Raw genomic sequence first — 24,749 nt, forward strand, 5'->3', positions numbered from 1 at the left:
ACCCTGCATCCAGTGCAGGAGGATAGGGACAAGTAATAGCATCTCCGATGCAGTGCTATTGATTGTTTGAAGCTTTGGTCGCGACCAGTGCAGTCCGCTCGCTGTGTGGAGCGCAAAGGAAATTACTGTTCGCTTCTCCCACACTCTCAGCGGAGTGGCTGCCAGTGACACCGACAATGTGCTTTTGTTTACGTGGTGCGCACCCTTGTGCCAAATCCTATTACGCACAAGCCACAGAGGGGCGGTGTGTGTTGTGTGTGTGTGTGTGTGTGTGTGTGTGTGTGTGTGTGTGTGTGTGTGTGTGTGTGTGTGTGTGTGTGTGTGTGGGTAGGTCATTGACTGGTGTGGGCACAGTAATTTGGAAATAATGCGTGAGGCCACTTTCTCACATGTAAGGAATTTTGGAGCAATTTTAAACTTCACATCAAACTGCTTCACATAGCAGATGCATTTTAGAGTTTATGTAAAATAAGACTCAAAGTTGAGCCTTTATACCTGTTTAATTTGTAATTTAGTTGTTTTTATTTGTTCCAATTGCATGCGTTTTTTGTCATTTATGCAAATTATTACAGAAACACATCTATCTATCTATCTATCTATCTATCTATCTATCTATCTATCTATCTATCTATCTATCTATCTATCTATCTATCTATCTATCTATCTATCTATCTATCTATCTATCTATCTATCTATCCATCCATCCATCCATCCATCCATCCATCCATCCATCCATCCATCCATCCATCCATCCATCCATCCATCCATCCATCCATCCATCCATCCATCCATCCATCCATCCATCCATCCATCCATCCATCCATCCATCCATCCATCCATCCATCCATCCATCCATCCATCCATCCATCCATCCATCCATCCATCCATCCATCCATCCATCCATCCATCCATCCATCCATCCATCCATCCATCTATCTATCTATCTATCTATCTATCTATCTATCTATCTATCTATCTATCTATCTATCTATCTATCTATCTATCTATCTATCTATCTATCTATCTATCTATCTATCTGTCTGTCTGTCTGTCTGTCTGTCTGTCTGTCTGTCTGTCTGTCTGTCTGTCTGTCTGTCTGTCTGTCTGTCTGTCTGTCTGTCTGTCTGTCTGTCTGTCTGTCTGTCTGTCTGTCTGTCTGTCTGTCTGTCTGTCTGTCTGTCTGTCTGTCTGTCTGTCTGTCTGTCTGTCTGTCTGTCTATCTATCTATCTATCTATCTATCTATCTATCTATCTATCTATCTATCTATCTATCTATCTATATTATAAATCCGTGTTGGGGAGTAACCAAACTACATGCAATTTAACTAGCAGTATGCAAGATCTTGCTGGTAGTTAGACTACATTCATATCAATATATCATATAATTGGCCTATATCATATTAATATTCATATTTAAGTTATTAGCCTACATGTGTGCCATTTTTTGTGTAGGCCAACTAAACTTCAGACAGACATTTCTGGACCATAAAAAGTAACACTGCTCGAAATACTACAGTATTATGTTGTTGTGTTCATATCTGCTGTGCTTAAAGACAGAAAAACGACAGCTGGTGCTTGGTATTTCTCTCTCTTTATTATTATCCTTGAGGAGGAGGCTGCGGCGTTGCGCAATCTCACCCTCACTTTACGTCATTGACGTGGCACCGCCTCCACTCGAACACCATTGGACGAGTGCATGAGAAGTTTCCGCGCTCCCGATTGGCTCAGCGCTATGTCGCTCAAGTCTTCCGGTGTTTCCTGGTTTGTAGCTGTCAAATAACTCTGGCTACGGTTTATATCCTAGCCCCAGACCTGCACAGCCCCGAACGACGCTTTATCCAGCCACAAATCAACATATCCTGTAAGTGAGGACGTCTATTGTATCGCCGAGGAGGTTTACGATGTATTTAAACATATACAACGCTTAATTAGCCTTGTATTGTCATTGGCAAATCGCCAAAACGAATATAACATCTGCGAGTGACCTCCTCTCCTCAGGACAAACCGAGCTAACGTGTTGTATTTTGGTCATAAAAAAAACGTTATAACAGCTTTTTCTCTTCTATAATGTTATCCTCTGTCCTATGGAGGTGGTTTTAAACGTACAGAGCGTATTCGTGACTGTTATGACGAAGCTCCTTGTCTTTTTTCTTCCTCCTGAGACATTTTAATCCACTGCAACATGTGAGGTTAAAATAACAATGACTTCCTCTTGTGATGTTACAGACGATAAGACATTAAACATGGTTCCAACTGACCATTAACAAGTCTAAAAAGGCATTAATAAGTGAATCTTCAATAAATAAGGCCTTAATTGGTATCAAAATATCTTAACTCAATCTGTCAAAAGGCTTTAAAGGCATTGCATTAGTTATCATAAGGCCTTGATTGATTGAAAAATGTCCTAATTGATATTGTCAAAAGTATTAAAAATTACATATTTTTTTCTCACATAGCAATTTAAAATTTCAAAATAATTGGTATTAGGCTATCAATTTTTATTTTTATTTTTTATATACAAATAACAGTTTAGCATGGCATGTGCCCATATAGCCAGATTAGGACATTTACTGTGACACGTTGTAATTATTAGCCTAGTGTTTTAGTTAATGTGTGTATTTTGAGTGTCCACATTTAAAAAAAAATATATATTTTTCAACATTTGAAGTAGATCTTTTTACATTTTCACTGTCATATTTCATCCAAAATGGTCCCTTAATCAAAGTTATTAGTGTGATTTTTCTCTATAGTTTGGGTTTTTCATATACAATGGGCTTTAAGGTCATTCCAAGAGGTATTAAAAAAAGTCTAAAATATGTCGGAACCACACCCGCTGTTGCAAGCAAACCTGCTCTGTTGGATTTGTATTTCTAAATAGGCCTACTACAAACTGTATTTTTAGTTTGGGCCTCAACCGAAGCAACATGTCAATGGACCTTTGCATGATGTGTTGGATGCAGAAACTGCTAGAAAGCCCCCCACCCTTCCTCCTCCCTTTGACTCATTATGAGTCTGCACAGCTAGTGTTTTCCCAAAGTGGAGTGAAATTTCCTGCCTTATGTCACTCACATATTAGTGCTTCACCGGTTATATTATAAAAGGGCTAATTATGGTCACATTTGGCCTTTTCCAGCTCTGCAGTTATGAGCTTCACTATAGGAGGGTGTGAAACTGTATGACATGTAGTATGCTTTCATAATATGGAGTTTTAAAAAAAAGGCTGGTACATAAAGTAAAGGGCTGGATATTGATAGGAAATGTCTTCAGTTTCAGAAGTGTGGATATGACTGAATCCTGATATTATGCCTTTTTTAAATACAATTGAGACCTAGTCAAATCAAGTATGCATAACATTACCTGGCCAAAGGTATTCAGACACTTTCAACTAAAGGTTGTGGATGACTGAAATATGTACGTGTCATCATAACATACACTGCATAGTTTGCAAATAGGTGATCTCATAGTGAAAACTATTTTTTTTTTCTGAAGTGTATTAAATGTGGATTGGTCACATCTTTCCAATACCTGATGGGCTTAATAAGGTCAGTATTGGCCTCAGAAACCAATCCAGCAGATTGGATCAATGCATTTTAAGGTCTGAAGACATTTTCCAATCAATTGTTTAGTATATAAATCAGATTTGTGAAGTCTTCACATAACTTATGTGAATAAACACATTTCCAATCATATATGAGAATTTAGACTCTATTGACTCATCTATCGATTATTATTCATTTTTAACAAATCAATTGGTCTGATCATGTGGTGTTTCTAAATGTCAGGAATAATCACAGACGTTTCCAGAGCAGATGTAGTGTTTTAATAAGAGAACTTTGAAGGAGCATTTATCACCTTGTTATTTTTCAAGCAAAAATGCCAAATATTTGATTGTTCAAGCTTTTCAAATGTGAGACATTTCCACTTTTTATTTGTGTGAAACACACAACACACTTTTCATTAGTGTGAAGTGTATGCAGTGTGTAATAAACTTGTATTTTGGCATAATGTAGCGGCTTGATTGTAGATATCAACGTTCCCTTTCTAACCCCTCCCTTATGGAGAATTTACAGAAGCTACGGTGGCCTTCAAGGACAAGAAGCTAGTTACTAAAGCAACAAAGCTACGTGATATAACACACTTTAAAAAAAAAGAGTATTCATTAAAAAGTCCTGCAAATTAAATTGTAGTTCCAATCTATTTTTTCTCTCCCATAGATGGGATTGCTCTTTAAAATAAGAATGGCTGTGTTGCTTGAGCCTTGATAACCTTACACATAACATCACCACCAACAAACAAAAAAATCGGGCAGTATCGCAATCGGGTCGGAACTGAAATATTTAACTGGAAAACTGAAACTGTTTGAAAACTGAAATATAGCGGATCTCTTGAAACAAAACAATCACAGCTGTCACCTTGAAATTCATGCTCAATTATAGATTCTGACAGTTTTTACGTGTCTGAGTAACAACGGTTGTCTCCTGATTCTGTGCAGCCGTAAACCCAACATTCCTCTAGGTGAACAGTCCTCCTATTGACTCATTCTGACTTGCAAATTATTTTTGGATCCTCCCAGCGCCCTTACTTACTCACTGACACACTCTCACACTCTCTCTGGCATGCCTTCTTCACATGTCTTGTTGACCCTGCTCAGTCTCCTCACTGCACTGTGTTTCTCCCGGCAGGGCCCATGGCTTTCAGGAAGGCTCTGAAGCGGACTGCCGTCATTGGCGGCGGCGCGGTTGCCTCGCTATATGGCCTGTCGCAGCTTGTCGAATACAGAAAAACGCAGGTAAGTTTGAGGAGACATACTTCCAATATGTCTTGCTGCATGCTTCACACTTTGCAAGAATTCCACTCCGTGCATGAAGACAAATATTTTTAGACTATGATATTTAGTTCTGTGTATGTTTGGTCCCGAACGTGAAACACTGAAATGTTTTAGTCATAGCTGCCTCTCTGGGGCTAGACCCACCTAGATTCAGGAATGTGCCTTAAGTTGTCTCAAGGTGTGTTTACTTTTTATGTTGTCATTATTGGACGCTTGCCAGCTGCTGTGGAGAGCTTTCAATGGGTTCACCTCATGAATCCTGAATTGCTCAGAAACTCTGATATGAACTTGTACCCACAGGGTAAAAAATGTCTCATGCAACTGACTAACCACTAACGAGCTCCGATTCTTTTCTTCCTGGTCCAATAAAACTTTCCTTTTGTTCATCATACATTTTAACTAGTCACAGCCAGGAAATGGTAGAAGCCTTAACACCCAGTAGAAATAGAAAAGTGTTGCCTTTATCACTTAATTGCCCTGTGTTCCCAGTCTTGGTGCCAAGCTAAGCTAACTGACTGTAGCTTCATACGCTGAACATGAAAATGTTGATTTAAACATGACAGTGTTACAACTGTCTAAACAACTTTCTGAACAAAAAATACAAGTTGGCACAACTTTTACTTTCGGGATGTCTTGGTATTTAGAACTTGAAACATGAAGTCACATAACATGAATTATGTGAAATATGAAATATCCCAACAAAAAATGATTAGTTAGCTGGCTCAAATATAGACAGTTTTTCTTGGCCTCAAAAATAAAGTGAAGATTTTGACTTTTACACCCTTTTTTGTATATTTTTAGAGTGTTCATATAGTCAGTAAACTTGAGGAATGAAGAAAATGCAGATGCTTAGAGAACAATGGGTTTTAATGGCTCCTTCCCCTCATGACTGCTGAAACTCATAGCATCTTCAAGAAAACTTACATAACCACACGCCTTCATCTGAGATGGACAAGCAGCTGATGGACCTCTGACCTGACGCGGGCCTATTCTTAGGCGCGCAACACAACGACATACCAGGCTTTATTTGAATGTGCAACCTAATGTGAACTCTGTTTTGTGTCCTGTCGCCCAACCCTTCCCAAACAAGCACGGATTGGTAAGCAAGCAGTCGAAACCCTGATAAAGAAATATAATCATTTTGACAATAGTTTGTAATCACGCATGCCTCTAATCCCTGTAATTGCAATGCTGATGAGATGAATGTCCGTCTTGTCTCCTTTTAGCGCGGGCATATGGCTTGGTGAAGTTTTCAAGACAGCGGCCGATTGGCTATTAGCAGGGGCCTTCGCTGTGTGCCATTCAGTGACTTAAACTTGATTACAGGGGGGGCCAACGCTGGCACTTAAGTCCGCCACGGTGTTTGTGTGTCTGTCTGCGTGTATCATCAAATAAAATTAAATAGACAATGATTATATCTTGGTCTTTGTTTGCAGACCTAAATTACAAACGCCTGCTTCCATTTGCAAGTCAAATGCCACGTTTGCTTGAAAGCGGCTCGATGCAATCATTTAGCTCGGAACTGCTAAGTAGAAAGAAAAATAATACATATTTCATTAGAAGAATCATCAGATGAGAGCTGTGCTTTTTTTTGTTATTGAAGATGTGATTTTTTTCTGTGAATTCATAATTTTGCTAATCAAACATGGATAGAAGTGATGTAATGTATGTATGTGATATTTGATTTTGTGGGTTTTGCAGAGCTGAGCAGCATGTCGCAGCACATAGTAACCCCACAGCCATCTTCTTTCCTCTTGCTACTAACAACATCTTTTTTAGCAACCCAAGGTGACAAGGAGACATCATAAGCACGTTGTATTTACCCACATTTAAATCCAGGAATAGCTTCAGCAAACTAATCTTGGAGATTAGAAACTCATTCTTGGATTTGTTAAAAAATTAATTTCAATTACATTAAGTGCAACATTTAGATTGTTCACTTAAGTCAAAATAGAAACATTATAAAGTCAAAATACTCTGCTTCAATTAAAAGTCCTCCAAGTTCTCATTATACAGCGATAAAACATATTCTTGGGTTATTATTCCCGATCCATCACTTTATAAGCCTTTTTTGCTTTATAGACTCTCAGAGAGTTAAAATGAATATAAAAAGACATCACATTTGATAAACTAATCATAGGATTTCTTAGTAAAAGTAACCATAAATGATAAAATTTCTCTATGAACTGTTGTGGAGCAGAAGTAAAAAGTTGCATAAAAAGGAAATACTCAGATAAAGTACAAAGTAATTGAGTTGCATTGCACCAGTGTAATTAGAAGCAGTTGTAATCTTTATTCATATTAGATTTAGTAAAATTCCTAAAAATGTAAAGTACGGCTTATGATTCATGTAAGTTTAACATTAAAGTAATCAATAAACTGTGTAAATGTAAATCGCCATCCAAATAAAATCCTAAAAGGAAATCATAATTAAGAAAATTCTGAGTTTCTGTAATGTATTACATTTAAAAATGATGAAACAATTGTTGCATAGTGTTTATGATGTTTCAAAGCGCACCTTGGGGAAAATCCTTGCTACGTTTACAGACGTCTGTTTTTGTTTGGAATCATTCAAAAGGTGGAGTCAGCGATTCTGGAGAACGCTTGTTGTCAAATCCCTTTATGTCGACATCAATAAATATCTCTTCACAATCCACTTTTACGTACTGTATGTGCACTGAAAATAAATCTGTTGTTAATGCAATAGCAACATGCCTTCTTATAGAGCCTAGGTTATGTATATTAACACTGTTTTTTTTCAGAACACACACAGTACAAACACACACACAGACGTGAGGAGATATTCACTGGTTTTGAAAAGCGCTTTTTTTTCTCCAGAATCGCTGATTCTGCCTTTTTTAACATAGAAAAAAAACAAAGTGTATTAAAGACAATAGAAATGAGTCAGTCAAGCCCTTTGTGCTCATTTTGTCTGTGGTACTCTTCTAGGCTCGCTTGGCCCACGTTGCAGCAGAGGCAGAGCTGAGCGTTCGCTTTGCGGAGGAGCTTCCCTCCCGGTCGGCACAGCTGGCCGCGCTGCAGAGCACACAGGAGTTTGATGTGCTGGTCGTAGGGGGAGGGGCCACAGGGGCAGGATGTGCCTTAGACGCTGTCACACGCAGTAAGTTTTGCACCTTTGGGGGATGTTTGCAATAGGATTTTCTTCTCAAGTTATGTAAGGTATTTTTTTCTACTACTGCCTAAACTTGAAAATGGCATGGTTCAATCTGATCACAATATGGACTACTGCAATTTTTATATCACAGGGGGCACAGTATTCATTAAAGGGGAAATGTGTGTGTCACGTGTGCAGGGCTGCCTTTACCTGCCACTAGGCCCCGGGGCTGAGAGGTTTCGTAGGCCCCCCCCGGACGGCGGCCTTACAATACAGATGCGTTAAAGCCATGTTTGTCTACACCACAATATCTCTATTGATGAAATACAAAATCACTTAAGGTAACATGTACTTAACCCCTTCCAGAGGGGTATACTACGAAGCGAGATTAAGGGCTGAGCGAGGTCTGTTGAGTCTAAAGCGGTCTAAAGCCAGAGTTTTCAGTATCACGAAAGGTGGCTTTCTTTTTACCTGGCTAGATCACCGTGGTAACAGAGGCTGCACGGCTAACCTGCTCAGACCAGTTTTTGTTTCAGAGTTTGAGCTTAAATTCGGCTCTTAGAGCGCTGCCCTTCAAGGAAACTACACATTTAGAAATCCCGCGGACCTGACTATATTGTCTGAGCGCTACATTCTCACTGAGGAAACTGTTACATCTAAACTTATTGATCAGTAAGTTAATGAACGAAACGAAGCCGTGACATTAGGCTTACAGAGTGAACTGTAACATCGCGCCGGGGCTTTTTGCCACATGCATACAGTTATTGAACATGTAAAATAGCCCACACCTATACTGTATGCAGCGCCACTCTATGCTCTCCTCTCAAATGATTTTACCTGGCGATATACACACACTGGCTCTTAATAAAGCGTTCTATAAAATCACAGGTTGCAACATTATTTCACTGTAGGCTTCTTTCTTTTCATAAATAGCGATTACAGTTGGGACGTGACAGGTGACAGCTGTCACAGTTCGGACATCGTTGCAGACTCGCAGGTTAAGCTTCTCACAGTAGATTCATATTTGTCCGAAAAATCCAGACTACAGGTTTTTTTAATGTAGGCCTATTGGTATTTGTAAGATTCAAATAAAAGGCTAATAGTCTAAATCAAAATTGTATTCATTATGATGTGGCCCAAAACTAAATGATTTTCCATAGGCTATTCATTTGGGGACAGTGTCAGACTTAAATTACATTCTTAAGTGTGGGACTATAGGCGTAGTGCTATAAATATAGCAAAGTAGCCTATATATATATTAGGCTAAATGGTATAGTGTTTAAATCCGAGTTCAACGTTTCATTGTTTTATAATGTCACGTTACGCACTGCGAGAACGATCGGCAAGATAAATAAATAATTTCAATGCTGGCAGCATTCCACTCTCTTTAGCCTATTTGCAGTAAGAGTTTTTTTCGGCTCTCGTTTTCTGCTGTAATAATTCAGACTGACAAACTCTCTTGAATGAAGTTGGCGACACACTTTTGTTTTACTCAGCTGCTCACAATCAGTCCGTTTGTGTAAAGTTAGCGGCACAAGGTCAGTCCAGTCTGTGCGGAAGCAGAGTCAAATGACGGTCAAACGCCCCCTCTCATGGGGACGCGCACAGAGCCTGAAGCTGAAACCCTCGTTCAACATAAGAGGTTGATAACTGCCTTCGTGATACCGGTTAGCTCTGAGCGAGGGTATGTGTTATGTTGAACCAGATCAAAAAAAGAGAGCCGGGCTCTGTTGAGTTTGTTTTGTAGTATACCCCTCAGGTCTAATGACTTTTAATAACCAGACACACATGGTTGGTTACAGTGTTTTTCCAAGTTATTGAGGAGACAGCGGTGGGGACCAAGGACCTTCTAGGAGGGTCCGGGGGCATGCCTCCCCGGAAGAAAAATGTGAACCTTTTAAAGTAAAATGCATCAATCTGGTGCACTTTGAGAAGAAAACTAAGGCTAAATCAACTGTGTCCTATGTGAGCTATTTTCTGGAATCATTTGGAGACACAGAAATACCAAAAAGCAGAAACAAAAATATACAGGTTTAAAAAAATCCAGTCAGTCAGCATTCAATTTTTTTTTAAATAATCCCTTATCCCAAAGCTACTTCTCTCTTTGAATTCTTTGTTTTGTTTTTAATGGCTCATCTCAATATAGGCCCTTGATCTGCGTTGCCCTGAACAATGTTAATTAAGCAAAAATAACAAAAATGTACTGGTGAATGATAGGCCCCTTGATCTTCATAGGCCAAAAATAATGTGATATTTTTTTTCCTTTTTCTTTACTGGTTCATGATGGGCCCCTGATCTCTGTTAGACCCCCCTACGAAGATTAGGGGCCTATCATGAGCCAGTCAATAATTTATTGTTTTAAATGACAATGTTCGGGGCCTTCTTAGATCAGGGGCCTATATTGACACAGTGTAAAAAAAAAAAAAAAAAAAAAAAAAAATGTTTTTTTTTTTTTTTTTTTTTTTTTGAGAGGCCCCTGATCTTCGTAGGCCCTGGGGCTTCAGCCCAGGTAAGCCCGTGCATAAAGGCGGCCCTGCACGTGTGATACATTATTTTAATTAATATATTGTGGCCTAAACATCAGATACTACAGACTTAAGAAAACATCTTTGTTTTGAACAGATCATTGCAAAAAAACATACTATTAACATTTTATGTTTTTCGATTCAAAAGGAGAATAATTATGTACAAACTTTTATCGCTATTGCAATATCCGTCTTAAAATTTATTCAAATTGGATTTATGGGTGGCGAATATGTAATTGTATGTAGCAAACACAATATTTCTTAGACAAATATTTGTTTTGGTGCCTTATAGTCCCTAAAGCATGCTTTGTTGTTCTTATATTTAAATTTGTGTGTCATTAAAAGAGCTTCATTGTATTGTACATCGTCTGTGAACATTAACAAAATGTCACACTTTTTGAAACATTTGTGGCTGGCGTCCAATGCATGCTCATCATTGGACAACAATCTCTGGTGCCATGTGACTCCGACAAACAACCCTTTAGCTTTGTAGACCTGTGGTGGCTGCGTGGATAGAAGTGAGGAATTTGTTTGACTCTTTATTAGTTATTTAAATCAGGTGTCAGGACAGCATGCTACTGTTTGTTTCAATGCCACCAGTAAAGAAAAAAAAAATTAATGAGGGGGGATATGAGAATTTTAGTAGCTTTTCGTCGGCTCTTTGATGTATTGATGAGCAAACTGTGCAGATATATTGACTGGTCCTTATTTTCTCCTCAGACCTAAAGACTGCCCTGGTAGAGAGAAACGACTTCTCCTCGGGGACCAGCAGCCGTAGCACCAAGCTGATCCACGGCGGAGTGCGCTACTTGCAGAAGGCCATCATGCAGCTAGACTACGAACAGGTTCTGTCTTTGTCCTGCTATGTTTTCACTCACATTGGCTGCGTTCCAAAATAGCATACTCTTTTTTTTGCTATTCTACATACTACAGCTCATCATAAGAAGTATGTAGTTAGCATGCTACAATTGGGACATACTTTTACTTATTTATATCTAAAAATCACGCCTTGAACTTGCCTCTTGCTTATATATATATATATCCGTCTTCACACAGTACATGATGGTGAAGGAAGCGCTCCATGAGAGAGCCAACCTGCTGGAAATCGCTCCTCACCTCTCTGCGCCGCTCCCAATCATGCTGCCTGTTTACAAGTAAGTCTTAGACAAGCAAAAACATGCAGGTGACAATTGTCAACCCATGAAAGTAGGGTTAGGGGATGTTATTAGCATGAGTGAAAATGACTCTCTTTTAACATTAAGATCCACTCTGAGTTCATCCTCAAAGTGTTTGGGATAGTGTTTCATCATTTACTGTTTGATTTTTTATTCTTATTCCGTGAAGCAGTTTGAGTTGCCTTTGCTGTGTATGAAAAGTGCTATATGAATAACATTTGATTGATTGATTGAAGTAAAAAGTAATGTAGTTAATGTGTAAAACAAAATGATGAAAGCACCAGATCTATTGTTGTTGTGTTGTTTCCACAGATGGTGGCAGCTGCCTTACTACTGGGCGGGGATCAAGATGTATGACCTGGTGGCCGGGATCCATTGCCTGAAGAGCAGCTACGTGCTCAGCAAGAGTAAGGCGCTGGAGCTCTTCCCCATGCTCAATAAAGACAAGCTGGTGGGAGCCATTGTTTACTACGACGGTGAGAGGCCAGGGTTTAAAAAAAGCATGTTTTTGTCTAAAAAATTGCAAAAAAACAAAACAGAAGCGAAATACACGTAATGATTTTCAGATTCTCACATTTCCAACTGTCCACGAATGCCCCTCGACAACTCTTGCCATCATTACGTAATACAACTCCAAAGTTAAGCCAAAAAAGCACTACTTCATCCAAATCCTTTTTCAATTATTTACCAAAAATCAACCATTTGCATGCCCAAAATGCTGTAAAAAACATAGAATCCTGCGCTCCAGTGGATAAAAGGTGCAGGGCCTTTTTAAATACATAATGATTGATTGAGCTATTTCTGCTTGTAGCCATGGCATTGCTTGTTACTTAGAGATGCAAGACTTGCAGATAGGGTACAAAATTCAGAAATGGTGCATCAGGATATTTTCACATAGACACTGGTGGTGTGTGCACAGTCCTCTTGGTGTGTTGTTCCACTGTTTTCCTGCTTGTTCCATTCCAATGGTAAAACAATGTATGTGTTAAACCCATTGATGAACATTACTATGATTATGTATAAGTGTAACTGATGCATAAAGGTGTGACATTTTAAAAGCATCAGGAGATGAGTTATATACGTAATAGAAGAGAGGATTTCCTTCCAAAATAAAGGATGAGGCCTTGGTTGATCTACTCACAACTCTTGGGAGATTCAATCTGGGGTTACACATTAGATATTTTTATTTAGATAAATATTAGAAAAAAAACATTTGGACACAGTCTGGAAGCTTGTATGTAAACATAGGGAAAAAACATCAATGAAAACAAACAAATTAATTTAATTTAAATCCTGGTTCTCAATAAATTGTAAATCTTGTATATAATGTGTAGAAAACTGCCTGATAAAGCCACATCACGGATGTGAATGTTGCCCTGTGGCCTTTCGCATCTCCGCTGGTGCCTGACAAACGTGTTGACAGGCTGCTACAACCCCCTCCCCACCCCCCCACATACACACACACACACACACACACACACACACACACACACACACACACACACACACACACACACACACACACACACACACTCTCACCCCCTGCGGTAAAGGTTGTGTGTTCTCCCAGAAGTGCACAGAAGAGAACCAAACATATGCTGAGTGTCCAACTGAGTCATTTTCCTCCACGCCATCGCAAAAATAACAACTTTATATCTAACTGGTGTGATGTGTCTGCTACTGTAAGCTTCACCGCATGGCAGCAACAGCTCGCCATGTCTGTCTGCAACAGGCTGGGGCTTTTAAAAAAGATTTTACAAACAAAGGATATGTAAACAAAGGGGGCCCATCATAGCTAGCAACATGCCCATTTACAGTGCCTTGGCTGTGTATTAACACCATATTTATTTTGGAGCGCATATACACAATACAGACAGGTAGCGTATCGTGAGGAAATATTCACTGATTTTGAAAATAAGTGATTTTTACAACAAGCTTTCTCCCAAATTGCTGACTCGACCTTTAACTTGCATCTTATTTATGGTATTCAAATAAGATTTATCGATCAAAATCTGCAAATAGTTACAGTGTGATTGATGTAGATACTGCAGAATAAATATGAAGTTATATTCTTAAAAGCATGTAACATGCAGATTTGACTGGGAATAGCTTGTTATTGGTGCAAAACAGCCAGCAAATGTTTGATATTTCCAACCTCCTTCACACAAACACACACACACACACACACACACACACACACACACACACACTGCTCTGAGGGAGAGTGGGGGTGGGGCGACTTTTCTCCCAATTATGCCGTCTGGAACAATCGCTCCGGTGACATTTGGAAATCTGACCTTCTCTCCCGGCGGTGCAGTCGCTCGGTAGCGGCTGAGCTGCAGATATTTTCTCTGGTGCTCTTGTATATTCTCACAAACACACCACAGCATATGTGTAATCCTCTGTTTTTGAATTAAATTAAAGTACAGTTTCTTAATGCTACTGTAGGTGCAACAGACATGAACTAGAAACATACTATTATGCATGCAAGCCCACAGACAAAATAAGTATTTAGGGATTGATATGAATGAAAGACTAGTTTATTTAGGTCACACATTATAAGGAAGTTATGTTGTAGTCTAAGCAGCCTTCAAAGATAAAAAAAATAAAATCAGATCAGACTAACGTCATGACATACTTAACAGAACAACTATATGATAATATCATTACGCATCAATATCTAATGAAAATAACAAAAATATCACAACTGTATGTGTCAGGGCAGCACAATGATGCCCGTATGAACCTGGCCATCGCGATCAGTGCCGTACGCTATGGCGCTACTGTGGCTAACTACACCGAGGTGGTCCACCTGCTGAAAACAAATGACCCACAGACAGGCAAGGAGAAGGTGTGTGGAGCCCGCTGCAGGGATGTCATCACAGGTCAGTAACTGCCGAGCGGTATTTCGAGTTTATCTTATTTGCTGCTATTTGTTTACTTGCACTACATTCTCTCTCTCTGATGTGTGTTTGCATGTTTAAGTGGTGTGTTGTGTGTTTTTGTGTTCATTTTGGACAGGCAAAAGACATATTTGCACTAAGGTTGACAAAGTAAAATCTAATTTAATGTAGCGGATGTAAAAGTGAAATGAGAGAAATGCAGAAATGTATCTCAAATTTAGCAGAAAAAAAATGCAGATTGTACTTTTTTCCAATAAACCCTGTTTGCATTAGTTAGGAGGTAAAAATATACAATAAAAGTATATTCATAAACAAAGTATAATCCAAAATTCATCAGATATGTCTCATATATCTGGCAATTTATAAGCAGTACGTGGGCTCATTTGTCATCAAAAGGTGTCTTAAACTGAATGCAGCACAGACAAATAAAGTATACACCTTTAACCCACCAGTTATCTTAAACCATGGATGTTTTCTTTTTGTTTGTTTTTTTCACAGGAAAGGAATTTGACGTGAAGGCAAAGTGTGTGATCAACGCCACCGGGCCATTCACTGACTCCCTGAGGAAAATGGACAAAGAGGCAACCCCAAACATCTGCCAACCCAGTGCCGGGGTCCACATTGTCATCCCCGGTTACTACAGGTACATACCTCACAACAAAAATTACAACATTTTCTTTATATCATTAGTTTTCATTGAAGTGGTTTAGATGTTATTTTAAAGTTTTTCACATTTATTCCTCTGTGTTGTCTCATTCTCATGTGTAAATACTGAATCATTATGTGACCTATACTTGCACGCACAGGACATTCCTCCCTGGTTGAGATAGAGCGGAGCTATAGAGTGGTTTTGTCGAAGTCAGGTTTTTTTTAAAGTTCAGCAAAGCTTATTGAGCAGGAACCCGAGGGAGCGCAAGCCCTTTGAACGGCGACAGGAAATGCCAACCTACCTAATTCTCTTCCTTTCTTTTCTCTCGTCCCCCCAACACTACCTAGCACCCACCTGCCTCCTCTTCCTACTATAGCATATCTGGGATTTTCCATTTGGGTCTCAACTTTTCAATTTGTCCCTCTTTTCTAAAAAATGTTGTTCCTTAAGTAAGAAGTAAGAAGGATTTTGTGACTTTGGGTTTACAGGGTCTTTAACCCTAACAGCTGCTTCTACTTTGTGTATTTTTCTGCCCTCAGTCCCGACAACATGGGTCTCCTGGATCCGGCGACCAGTGACGGTCGCGTCATCTTCTTCCTGCCCTGGGAGAAGATGACCATCGCCGGGACGACGGACACGCCCACCAAGGTGACAGCCAATCCAATCCCAGGAGAGGACGACATCAACTTCATTTTGAAGGAAGTCCGCAACTACCTCAGCCCGGACGTAGAAGGTACGGGGGGGGGGTGCTCATTTATTTTTGTACATTTTGGACTTTTTTATTTGTACTAGTATGAAAAGAAGATGTTATGGAAGCAAAATAGACATAACAAATCTGTTTGTATCTTGTTGGGATATTCTTGTTTTTTAAAGTGACGTATATTTTCCTTTAGTGCGGCGAGGAGACGTGTTGGCAGCGTGGAGCGGCATCCGTCCGCTGGTGACCGACCCCAACTCCAAAGACACTCAGTCCATTTGCAGGAACCACATCGTCAGCACTAGCGACACCGGAATGGTTACCATCGCTGGTCAGTTAGATTCAAGTTATCAGATTGTCAAAAAAAATAAAACGTGTGTTAACTAGGGTGTGTAATTGTTCAGTTGGGTTCTCAGTTCAGATGAAAAATGCAGAAAAGACTGCTTGTTTGTAATAAGGAACACAAGTTTGATTAGTTAAACAATAACAGTTAAACATGTGTTAGCTGTCAGCTACTCAGCAAGTGTTTCAATTTAAAATAAACATACAAATAAAATGTAAAAAAAATAATACTCAAACTGCAAACAACCAAGTTCTCCAATACATTTTTATTTTTTTATTTTACATCTCAAATAGAAGTGCAAAAACTTCCGCACCGCAATTAAAGCAAGCCTGCACATTTGGCCATATCAATGCTATTTACGCCATTATTACGGATCGCAGTTCACTTCTGGAACAACACGATTATGACGGCTCGGTACGAATAACTGTTTTGTTACACCCCTAGTGCCTTAAAGTGCATGTATTTGTATGGTTGTGTATACACAGGTGGGAAGTGGACCACTTACAGGTCCATGGCTGAGGAGACTCTGGACGCAGCCATCGGAGCCCACAACCTGTCGGCCGAATCCTGCAAGACAGTGGGTCTGATGCTGGAGGGCGCCAAGGGCTGGACGCCCACTCTCTACATCCGCCTGGTGCAGGACTATGGACTGGAGAAAGAGGTAGAAAAAACACCTATGTAACCCTCCTCATATGCAGAGAGTTGAATAAAATCTTAAAATTAATTAAATTAATCTAAAGGTGAAAAAAATAAATGTCTTCAGATATGTTTTGATAAATTCCCGACCTTTCTCAAATCAACATTAGTCTAAATTTCGTTTATAACCTGAAGCTCTACTAAAATCTATAATTTTTATTTTTATTACAAATATGCATTCATATCTCTGCATCTTTTTCAATGTGATCAATTTCAATTTGCGCTTAAACAACATGTGGATGGAAACGCACCTATTAAGACAAACCTTTTAAGTATAAGCTTTAAAGGAGCAGACGTTATTTCCCTAAAATGTTGAACTATTCCTTTAACAACAGCAGCAGCAGCGGAGGCTGACATTAAAGCCAGTGCTATAACAACGCAGACATTTCCACTACACAAAAGACCGGACACACGTTGAAACGCACTGTATGCCGCACCGTTTATCAATGGCATTAAGTAAGGCCGCATTGATTTACATCCTCTAACCGCCATCTTTCCAATAATAAGGCAGCGCGTTTTCATTTAATCTAGCAGAACAATTTTTCATGTAGAAGAAGTGGTGGTGCATTGTACTTACTCCTCATTAGAGGCGTTCTCTGCTGTTCTCTCCAATATTCCTCAAAGGTCACTGTTGGTATTTGGACAGCGTTTGCCCTTTTCACGTGATCGGCACGCCAGCCATCTGAATAGCAGAGAGCGTATGTGTTCTGTAAACATTTGACTCCTCAATCGACAAAGTGGTGCTAACGCTTATCGTATAACTCCAGGAATCAGACCAGGAATCAGTCACGTGAACACAGCAGCCACGTTCCCACTTATGCAAAATTTAACCTGTGGGTTTATATTGTGCAAGAATGTTGAATAGTTACTTAATGTTGTTCCTTGAGTAAAAACTTTCAATTTCAAAATAAATATGAAGGTTTGATTTTTGACCTCATTCATTTTAACTGTGATTGTTATACATAACCTAGTCGTATTTTTTTTTTAAATTAGCATCAGGGTCATTTTAGAATGCACTTCTCACTTTTCTACTGTTGTTTTCTAAATGTTTTTTATTAAAATTTTCATATATTCAATGTTCAAATGTCATGCCTGCACAAAGTATGATGAGGATTGCATCATGTCATACTACTGTCTACTTGTTTTGACATTTATTTAAATATATATATCATTTAATTTCTCTCTTTGTGCAGGTGGCTCAGCATTTGGCATCGACATACGGAGGGAAGGCGTTCGACGTGGCTAAGATGGCTCAGGTCACCGGGCAAAGATGGCCGATCGTAGGGAAGAGACTGGTGTCTGAATTCCCTTACATCGAGGGCGAGGTGAGGAGGGCCTAAGTCTGGTTATGTGTCTCAACTACAAAAAATACCTTGTCTTTTAGCGTCACTTGCAGAAGAAAATGCATTCTAGCCTAAGCTAACAACAAAATATCTCTCTAAATCTCTTAATGTAAATTACATCTAGCTCTACCTAAACCAAGGTCCAATCTACTTTAAAAATACCATAATGTACAGATCAATCTCATTATATAGTAAATAATAAAGTACAGGCTCTCATTATAGAATAAATGACCAAAACACACAATTTCTAGCATAAATAGCAAATACAACTTTAAAAAGTCTGCAACAAAAACATCTGGATAGATCAGCTGAATGACTGGACGGTACTCACACTTGTGATATTGTTATTGTTATTGGGTATATACATTTTTAAATGTTTCTTTTTTTTTGCTATTGTTATTCTTAATTCTGATGTTTTTAATCATCTTATTGTTTATTATTTGTCAATACTGTTGGACATAATGTCAAACACGTGATCGTCATAAATCTCTCTCTCTCTCGCTCTGTCTCAGGTGCTGTATGCCATTAAGGAGTACGCCTGCACAGCCATAGACGTCATTGCCCGGCGGACGCGCCTGGGCTTCCTCAACGTGCAGGCGGCCGACGAGGCTCTGCCGCGCATCGTGCAGATCATGGCCAAGGAACTGGACTGGAGTCAGGAGCGCAGGACGGTATGAGCCCTATCTTTTTTAATATTTTACTTTTCTTTTCTTTTTTATTTTCCGAAAATTATAGTCATGTACGATACAAACAGTCGACATTGGCAGTATTTAAAGGGCAACAACAGTGTCGATGGAATCTGCCAAGTGTTACATTTTACACAAACAAATAAAATAAAAATTATTAAAGAGAAAAATATTAAATAGAATATACATACATAAAATATAAATACAATAAAACAAATATTTTCTCATTATATAGTTCGAAAAAGTTTATAGTGGCCTTCTCCATCACCACCATTTCAAAAAAACTAACCCAACCACTGATCTCCATCCAATCATTTTTCACGTTTCCAGTGCAATGCAATAAGTGAACAATTTGTAAATCTTGTAAGCAATACTTTCCTATTCCTTCACTATTTTTTGAAGATCTCTTTCTACTTAAGATATTTTAATTACGACAGTCTAGTTTCCTAAAATGAGTAGCGATAAAACCTAAAAAACTAAATGATATAGCTACAATATTATGAACTGGTTTGTGTCGTCGTATTATTCCCAGCCCCAGAAAAGCTGCTCACTTTTTACATAATGCTATATTCCCTGGTGGGTTTTTCCTTTTTTATCGTCACACAATGGTTAAAGGTCCACACCCTTTATCCCTTTAGAGGACAAGATCTGCTTTGAGATGAAGTGATACGTGTTGCATGAAAACTGAACTCTCAGCTATTTTAAGCCTTCTTTGTGAAACAGTGCAGGGAAATCTCACAACAGCTCTGTTGAATAACACATTTTATATACTATCTATGATAAAAACACATCTGCCAGCACAGGTGCTATAGTCATAATATCAAGAAAACAAAGTACATATAAGGTTTACAATTTATATATTTAAAGTTAAATACGGTACAAGAGAAGTTTAAAAATTTAATTGCTAGATGCACAGTATGTATTGTCTCAGTTTCGCGTTTTGGGTGTTTTCCAGATTAGATTAGATTTAAAACCAATTAACATGTGTGTTGATTGTTACAGGCTTCAGTTGCAGAAAAATAGTCTTGTATTTTATTTCTTTGATTATGTTTTCCGGCCTTACACATGTTTGAGTAACTTCTAAGGCGCATGGAAATGCTTTGATTTTATTATATTTTACAATACTGAAATTAAATTTTTATTTCATTTAATATTTTACTTGATTAAATAGACACAATTTTTGCTGGTGTTTTGATGCAGGCGGAGCTGGAGGCAGCCCGGAAGTTTCTGTACCAGGAGATGGGCTACAGGTCACGGTCTGAACAGCTGGACAAGACCAGTGAGATCAACCTGGACTACCAGGAAGTGGTTAGGTAATATAACAATCCTCGACTTTTATTCTGAAAATCTCTCTTGAACAAATTCTACAGCCAGCAAGAATTTAATCATGAGTCAAGAATAACTGTGCACTAAGAACAAAAGAGTCTGCTTCGTGTATTGAATGTGATATATAAATAAAGTTTCCTTGCCTTTGCCTTACAGATGACTTTAACTTTAACTACATAACATGATAATTATAGGAAGTATTTTCCGTAGACGTCTACTTATTATAAAGTGTTTCCTAAATGCTGTAGAATCAAATGTAAATAGGTTACATTGGTTAATAATCATTGCTTGTGTGTGGGTGTCGGTGTGTGTGACAGGTACAAGAAACGTTTCCATAAGTTTGACAGCGAGAGCAAAGGCTTCATCACCACGGTGGACGTGGGTAAGGTTTTGGAAGTAAGTGGTCCTTCCTCCGTCCCTCATGCCTTTCATCTCCACACACTTGTCTTCATTACTACATGGTATCGATCGCCATCTTGTTTTATCCTTCTTCTTCTGCAGAGCATCAATGTCCACATTGATGAAAACGCTCTGCATGAAATTCTTAACGAGGTGGACCTCAACAAGAACGGACAGGTGGAGATTGATGAATTCTTACAGGTACGTGAATATCTCAGTGAGGAAAATGTCTGGAAACAGCACATTTATCAGGCACATCTCATTTACTACCACTATAACTTTTATATTCTATAAACTACATATACATAGTAAATAAGAAAGCTGTGTTTGTTAGCAGTGAATCACCCCAATACGTTTTTTTTAAGGCACAGCTGAGAAAGAATCAAATACTACAAAATAAAATAAAACCTAGAAGTGTAAAGTATTATTTTTTCGGCCTATAATTAAGTTCCGAAACCTATTGAGAAATAAGGTGATTTTGTTATCGCTCTCGTAACTGGCATCATTGCAAAAATGTGTACTCATCAAGTCAGTCTTTGTCTGTCATTTTTCAACAGCACAAGAAAAAATCTGCCTAGTTCCCAGGAGATCAGACCCAAGCAAATGCATTTATTATAACTATATAAATATGCTTCTTATTTTTTCTGAGGGTCTTGTTTGCTCTTACAGGTCCTTTATGATCATCTGAGGATACATTTGACTGTTTCATAAACATTTAAAGTTCCTCGTAGGAGGTTTAAATATATATAATAATATATATAATCTTCCCCTGACCTCAACCCTATTGAGAACCTTTGGAGCATCCTCAGGCAAAACATCTATGAGGTTGGGAGGCAGTTCACATCAAAACAGCAGCTATGGGAGGCTATTCTGGCATCCTGCAAAGATATTCAGGCAGAAACTCTCCAAGAACTCACAAGTTCAATGGATGCAATAATTGTGAAGGTGATATCAAAGAAGGGGTCCTATGTTAACATATAACTTGGCCTGTTAAGATGTTTTTGATTGAAATAGCTTTTGATTTCACTAAATATGATCTCCTAATGCTGCAAATTCAACAAATGACCATTTGTAGTTGTTTACGACCTATAAAATGAGACTGTTTGAAACTCTGTTGTACATAATGATTTGGAACAGTGCATTTGGAGTTTTTTATAAAAAAAAATACTTTTATTATTAGGAGGTTTGTTCAATAAAATTCGAAATATACTCTAACGGTTGATGACTTGAAAATTATACTGACTGTGATTTGCATCGACTATTTAGGAAAATCTGGGAAAATCTAATTTGCCTTTATAATTTGGAATGCAGTGTATACCTTACATATAAGTAGTCTGTCCTTCTCAGTGTTATACATGCAAAGGCCATTGTCCACCTGAGATGTGAGAATGGTGAAGCCGAAGGTGTGAAGTCCTAACAAGTTCATTAGAAGGGACAATCTGTGTTAATAAGGCTAGAAGTGAGTCGAGTGTTAGTCCACTGCCAATTAGTTCCCCACAGGCCTGTCACTGTTAAATCTTGCATGTCCAGTTTGTGTTAATATACTGCTGAATTGTGTCTCTGCCTGTGTGCATGTACACTGTGTTCCAAATGATTATGCAAATTGAAATTATATGTGTGTGTGTGTGTGTGTGTGTCAACCCACGGAGCACTCTGTAAACTGTGTTTTTTGTTTCATGCCATGCAGCTTATGAGCGCAGTGAAGAAGGGCCAAGTGTCTGACAGCCGGCTCGCCATTCTGATGAAGACGGCGGAGGAGACTCTGGAGAAGAGAGGCCCGGTGACGGTGGACCGCAGTGGGGGTGGAGTCTGAGCCCCAGGCCAGGTGAACCTTCCAATGCTGGTTGTTTTTGTTATAATTTTTTTTATTTTTATTTTTTTCAAAGGTGTCAAGGGCAAAAAAAGAAAAGAAAAGGGATCTCATGCAAATGAGGCTATTTGAATGACAATAACGCAATCAAGCGAGCAAGCGGGATGATTTGTCCAAATCAGCGTCACTGACTCCTGAGTGTTTTGGGGTGAAATGGTATCTTATGATTGAGGCTGAGATTTGTCTGTCTGTTTGTTTGTCCGTCTGGTTGGTCCTTTTCAGCGTCAGGTGCCTCTGATATTACATACATTTTATACTTGTCTTTTAAACAAACAACCTTTGTGATAATTTAATCAGTTTTTTATTTAACATTGTCAATGTAGGTTGTTTTTTTTAAACATTTTCGACACTGATTGTTGGGGAAACAGGCTCCTCAATGCGATAGCAGCTTCTTCAAGGTGGCAAACGAGCGTTTGTTTACACGTTTTATTTCACGGCTCCAAAATGTTCTGGAAATGTAACATGGACAGTGAAAACAATGGAAATCCACATTTGTCGGTATAAAAAATAACACATGTGATACGTTACTTCTTGTTTGATTAAAAAACTTAGCACATAAAAAAACAAGTTTATTGAGTTAAAACAGAGCCAAGTGTTTTGCTCATAATGTAAAAAGTTATTACTTAATTGGCCCTTATTACATTATTTGTTGCTTCACCAATTGTTTCCAAACTTGCCCTGTGCAAGTCAATTGAACGGAACATAAATTAATAGCAATAAATGAATAATTGTAATAATAAAAAAGGGATTTTACCTTGAATTAGTCAACAAAAATGTAATATTTCCAGTGAAATGTTTAACGAAATGATGGAGACGTGAAATAAATTGCCACCGAACCTTTTAAATGTTTCTGATTTTCACACTGTTCGAGCACAAGTCAGGTAATATTTAAATGGATCTCCATGCACTCCGAAATGTTTGTACTGTGGGCAATATTTCTTCTTTTTTCCATCTATTGCACTGCCATCAAACCACTACTGATACTAATACTGAGGTTTACACAACAAAGGTTTCTAGCTTTAGTGTTAAAATCATGGCTGCTCTTCTGTTTCTGATATATTTTTAAGAAGTATTTATTCCTTTGTTCCTTGTGTTACTGCAGCTGTTTGCAGAAAAAAAAGACAGAGATTATAGATGTACAGTATATGGACATTTGAAAAAAAAATAAAAATGATATGCATTCTATATGTTTTTCTCTGAATAATTTAAAGCAAAAAAAAATCTTTATATTTTCACATTTGTTCTTTTGTTTCTGCGTTTGTTGTTGAAAGCAGAAGAGAAAACTGAGAAACGCTGTATTAACGCACACCCATACCGACTGATAAAACAAATATAAAGATATACTGTATGTATAATCCTGCATGAAATATATCTTAATTGTTTAAATGTTATGTTTTTTTTAAATCCATAATTTCATATTTAGAAAGTCAAAGGCAACGCACTGTATGATTGTATGAAATGTGCCTTGATGTGCCGGAGACATTTTTTCACACTCCACTGTCAAAGAAACACAGGAAAATAATGTCCAGAATGTAAAGATATTTAAAATTGCCAGTTGTTATATAAAAAATTTAAAAATATTCCAACTGTATTGTATGTGGATTTATTTTAAGCAACAGGGCTCTGTTGGAGGTTGCTATGTTGGAGGGGTCAAAGGACAAGAAGGAAACTTTTTTTTACTTATTTTATGATCGTTTTAAATAAAAAATTTCCACTTTTACAGTATTAAATTGAGAAAAAGTTCTTGTTAGGCTGCTTGTGGCCAGACTTCTATAATTTAAAGATTTGATTAACGCCTATTTAATCATGGATTTTTAATGTTATAGTAAGGTTTGAAATTGATATGAGTTTTCATTCCTCCAACATAGCAACCTTCACGACAGGCCTCTGTTTGATGATTTGTATTGTAGGGGAAGTGTGTGTGTGTGTGTGTGTGTGCAGACTGGGCTTCCTTATTGCCTTAATATTATGATTTATGTTCAAAATGTTTCTAAAGACTCCTTCTTATGCAGCTAAACAGAATCATTCCACAGGTTTCCTCCCCAGCACCAACACTTTAAACATCAGTGTTACAGTGTGTGTGTGTGTGTGTGTGTGTGTGTGTGTGTGTGTGTGTGTGTGTGTGTGTGTGTGTGTGTGTGTGTGTGTGTGTGTGTGTGTGTGTGTGTGTGTGTGTGTGTGTGGTCACATGGGG

The 24,749-nt window shown here is 38.4% G+C and overlaps 1 protein-coding gene across 1 annotated transcript; it reads left to right on the forward strand.

The window, feature by feature from the left end:
* Positions 1-1,781: 1,781 nt before the first annotated feature.
* Positions 1,782-24,118, forward strand: gpd2 (glycerol-3-phosphate dehydrogenase 2 (mitochondrial)). Its single transcript, XM_080052649.1, has 17 exons — positions 1,782-1,861; positions 4,683-4,789; positions 7,778-7,949; positions 11,189-11,313; positions 11,525-11,622; positions 11,956-12,119; positions 14,364-14,528; positions 15,045-15,189; positions 15,735-15,928; positions 16,089-16,223; positions 16,721-16,896; positions 18,125-18,256; positions 18,787-18,945; positions 20,161-20,273; positions 20,604-20,682; positions 20,788-20,886; positions 22,373-24,118. Exons 2-17 carry the CDS (start codon positions 4,688-4,690, stop codon positions 22,496-22,498), a joined length of 2,184 nt encoding a protein of 727 aa, XP_079908775.1. The 5' UTR covers positions 1,782-1,861; positions 4,683-4,687; the 3' UTR covers positions 22,499-24,118.
* Positions 24,119-24,749: the final 631 nt, after the last annotated feature.

The sequence above is a fragment of the Ammodytes marinus genome (genome assembly GCF_949987685.1).
Source record: "Ammodytes marinus genome assembly, chromosome: 24".
Taxonomy (NCBI): Eukaryota; Metazoa; Chordata; class Actinopteri; order Uranoscopiformes; family Ammodytidae; genus Ammodytes; species Ammodytes marinus.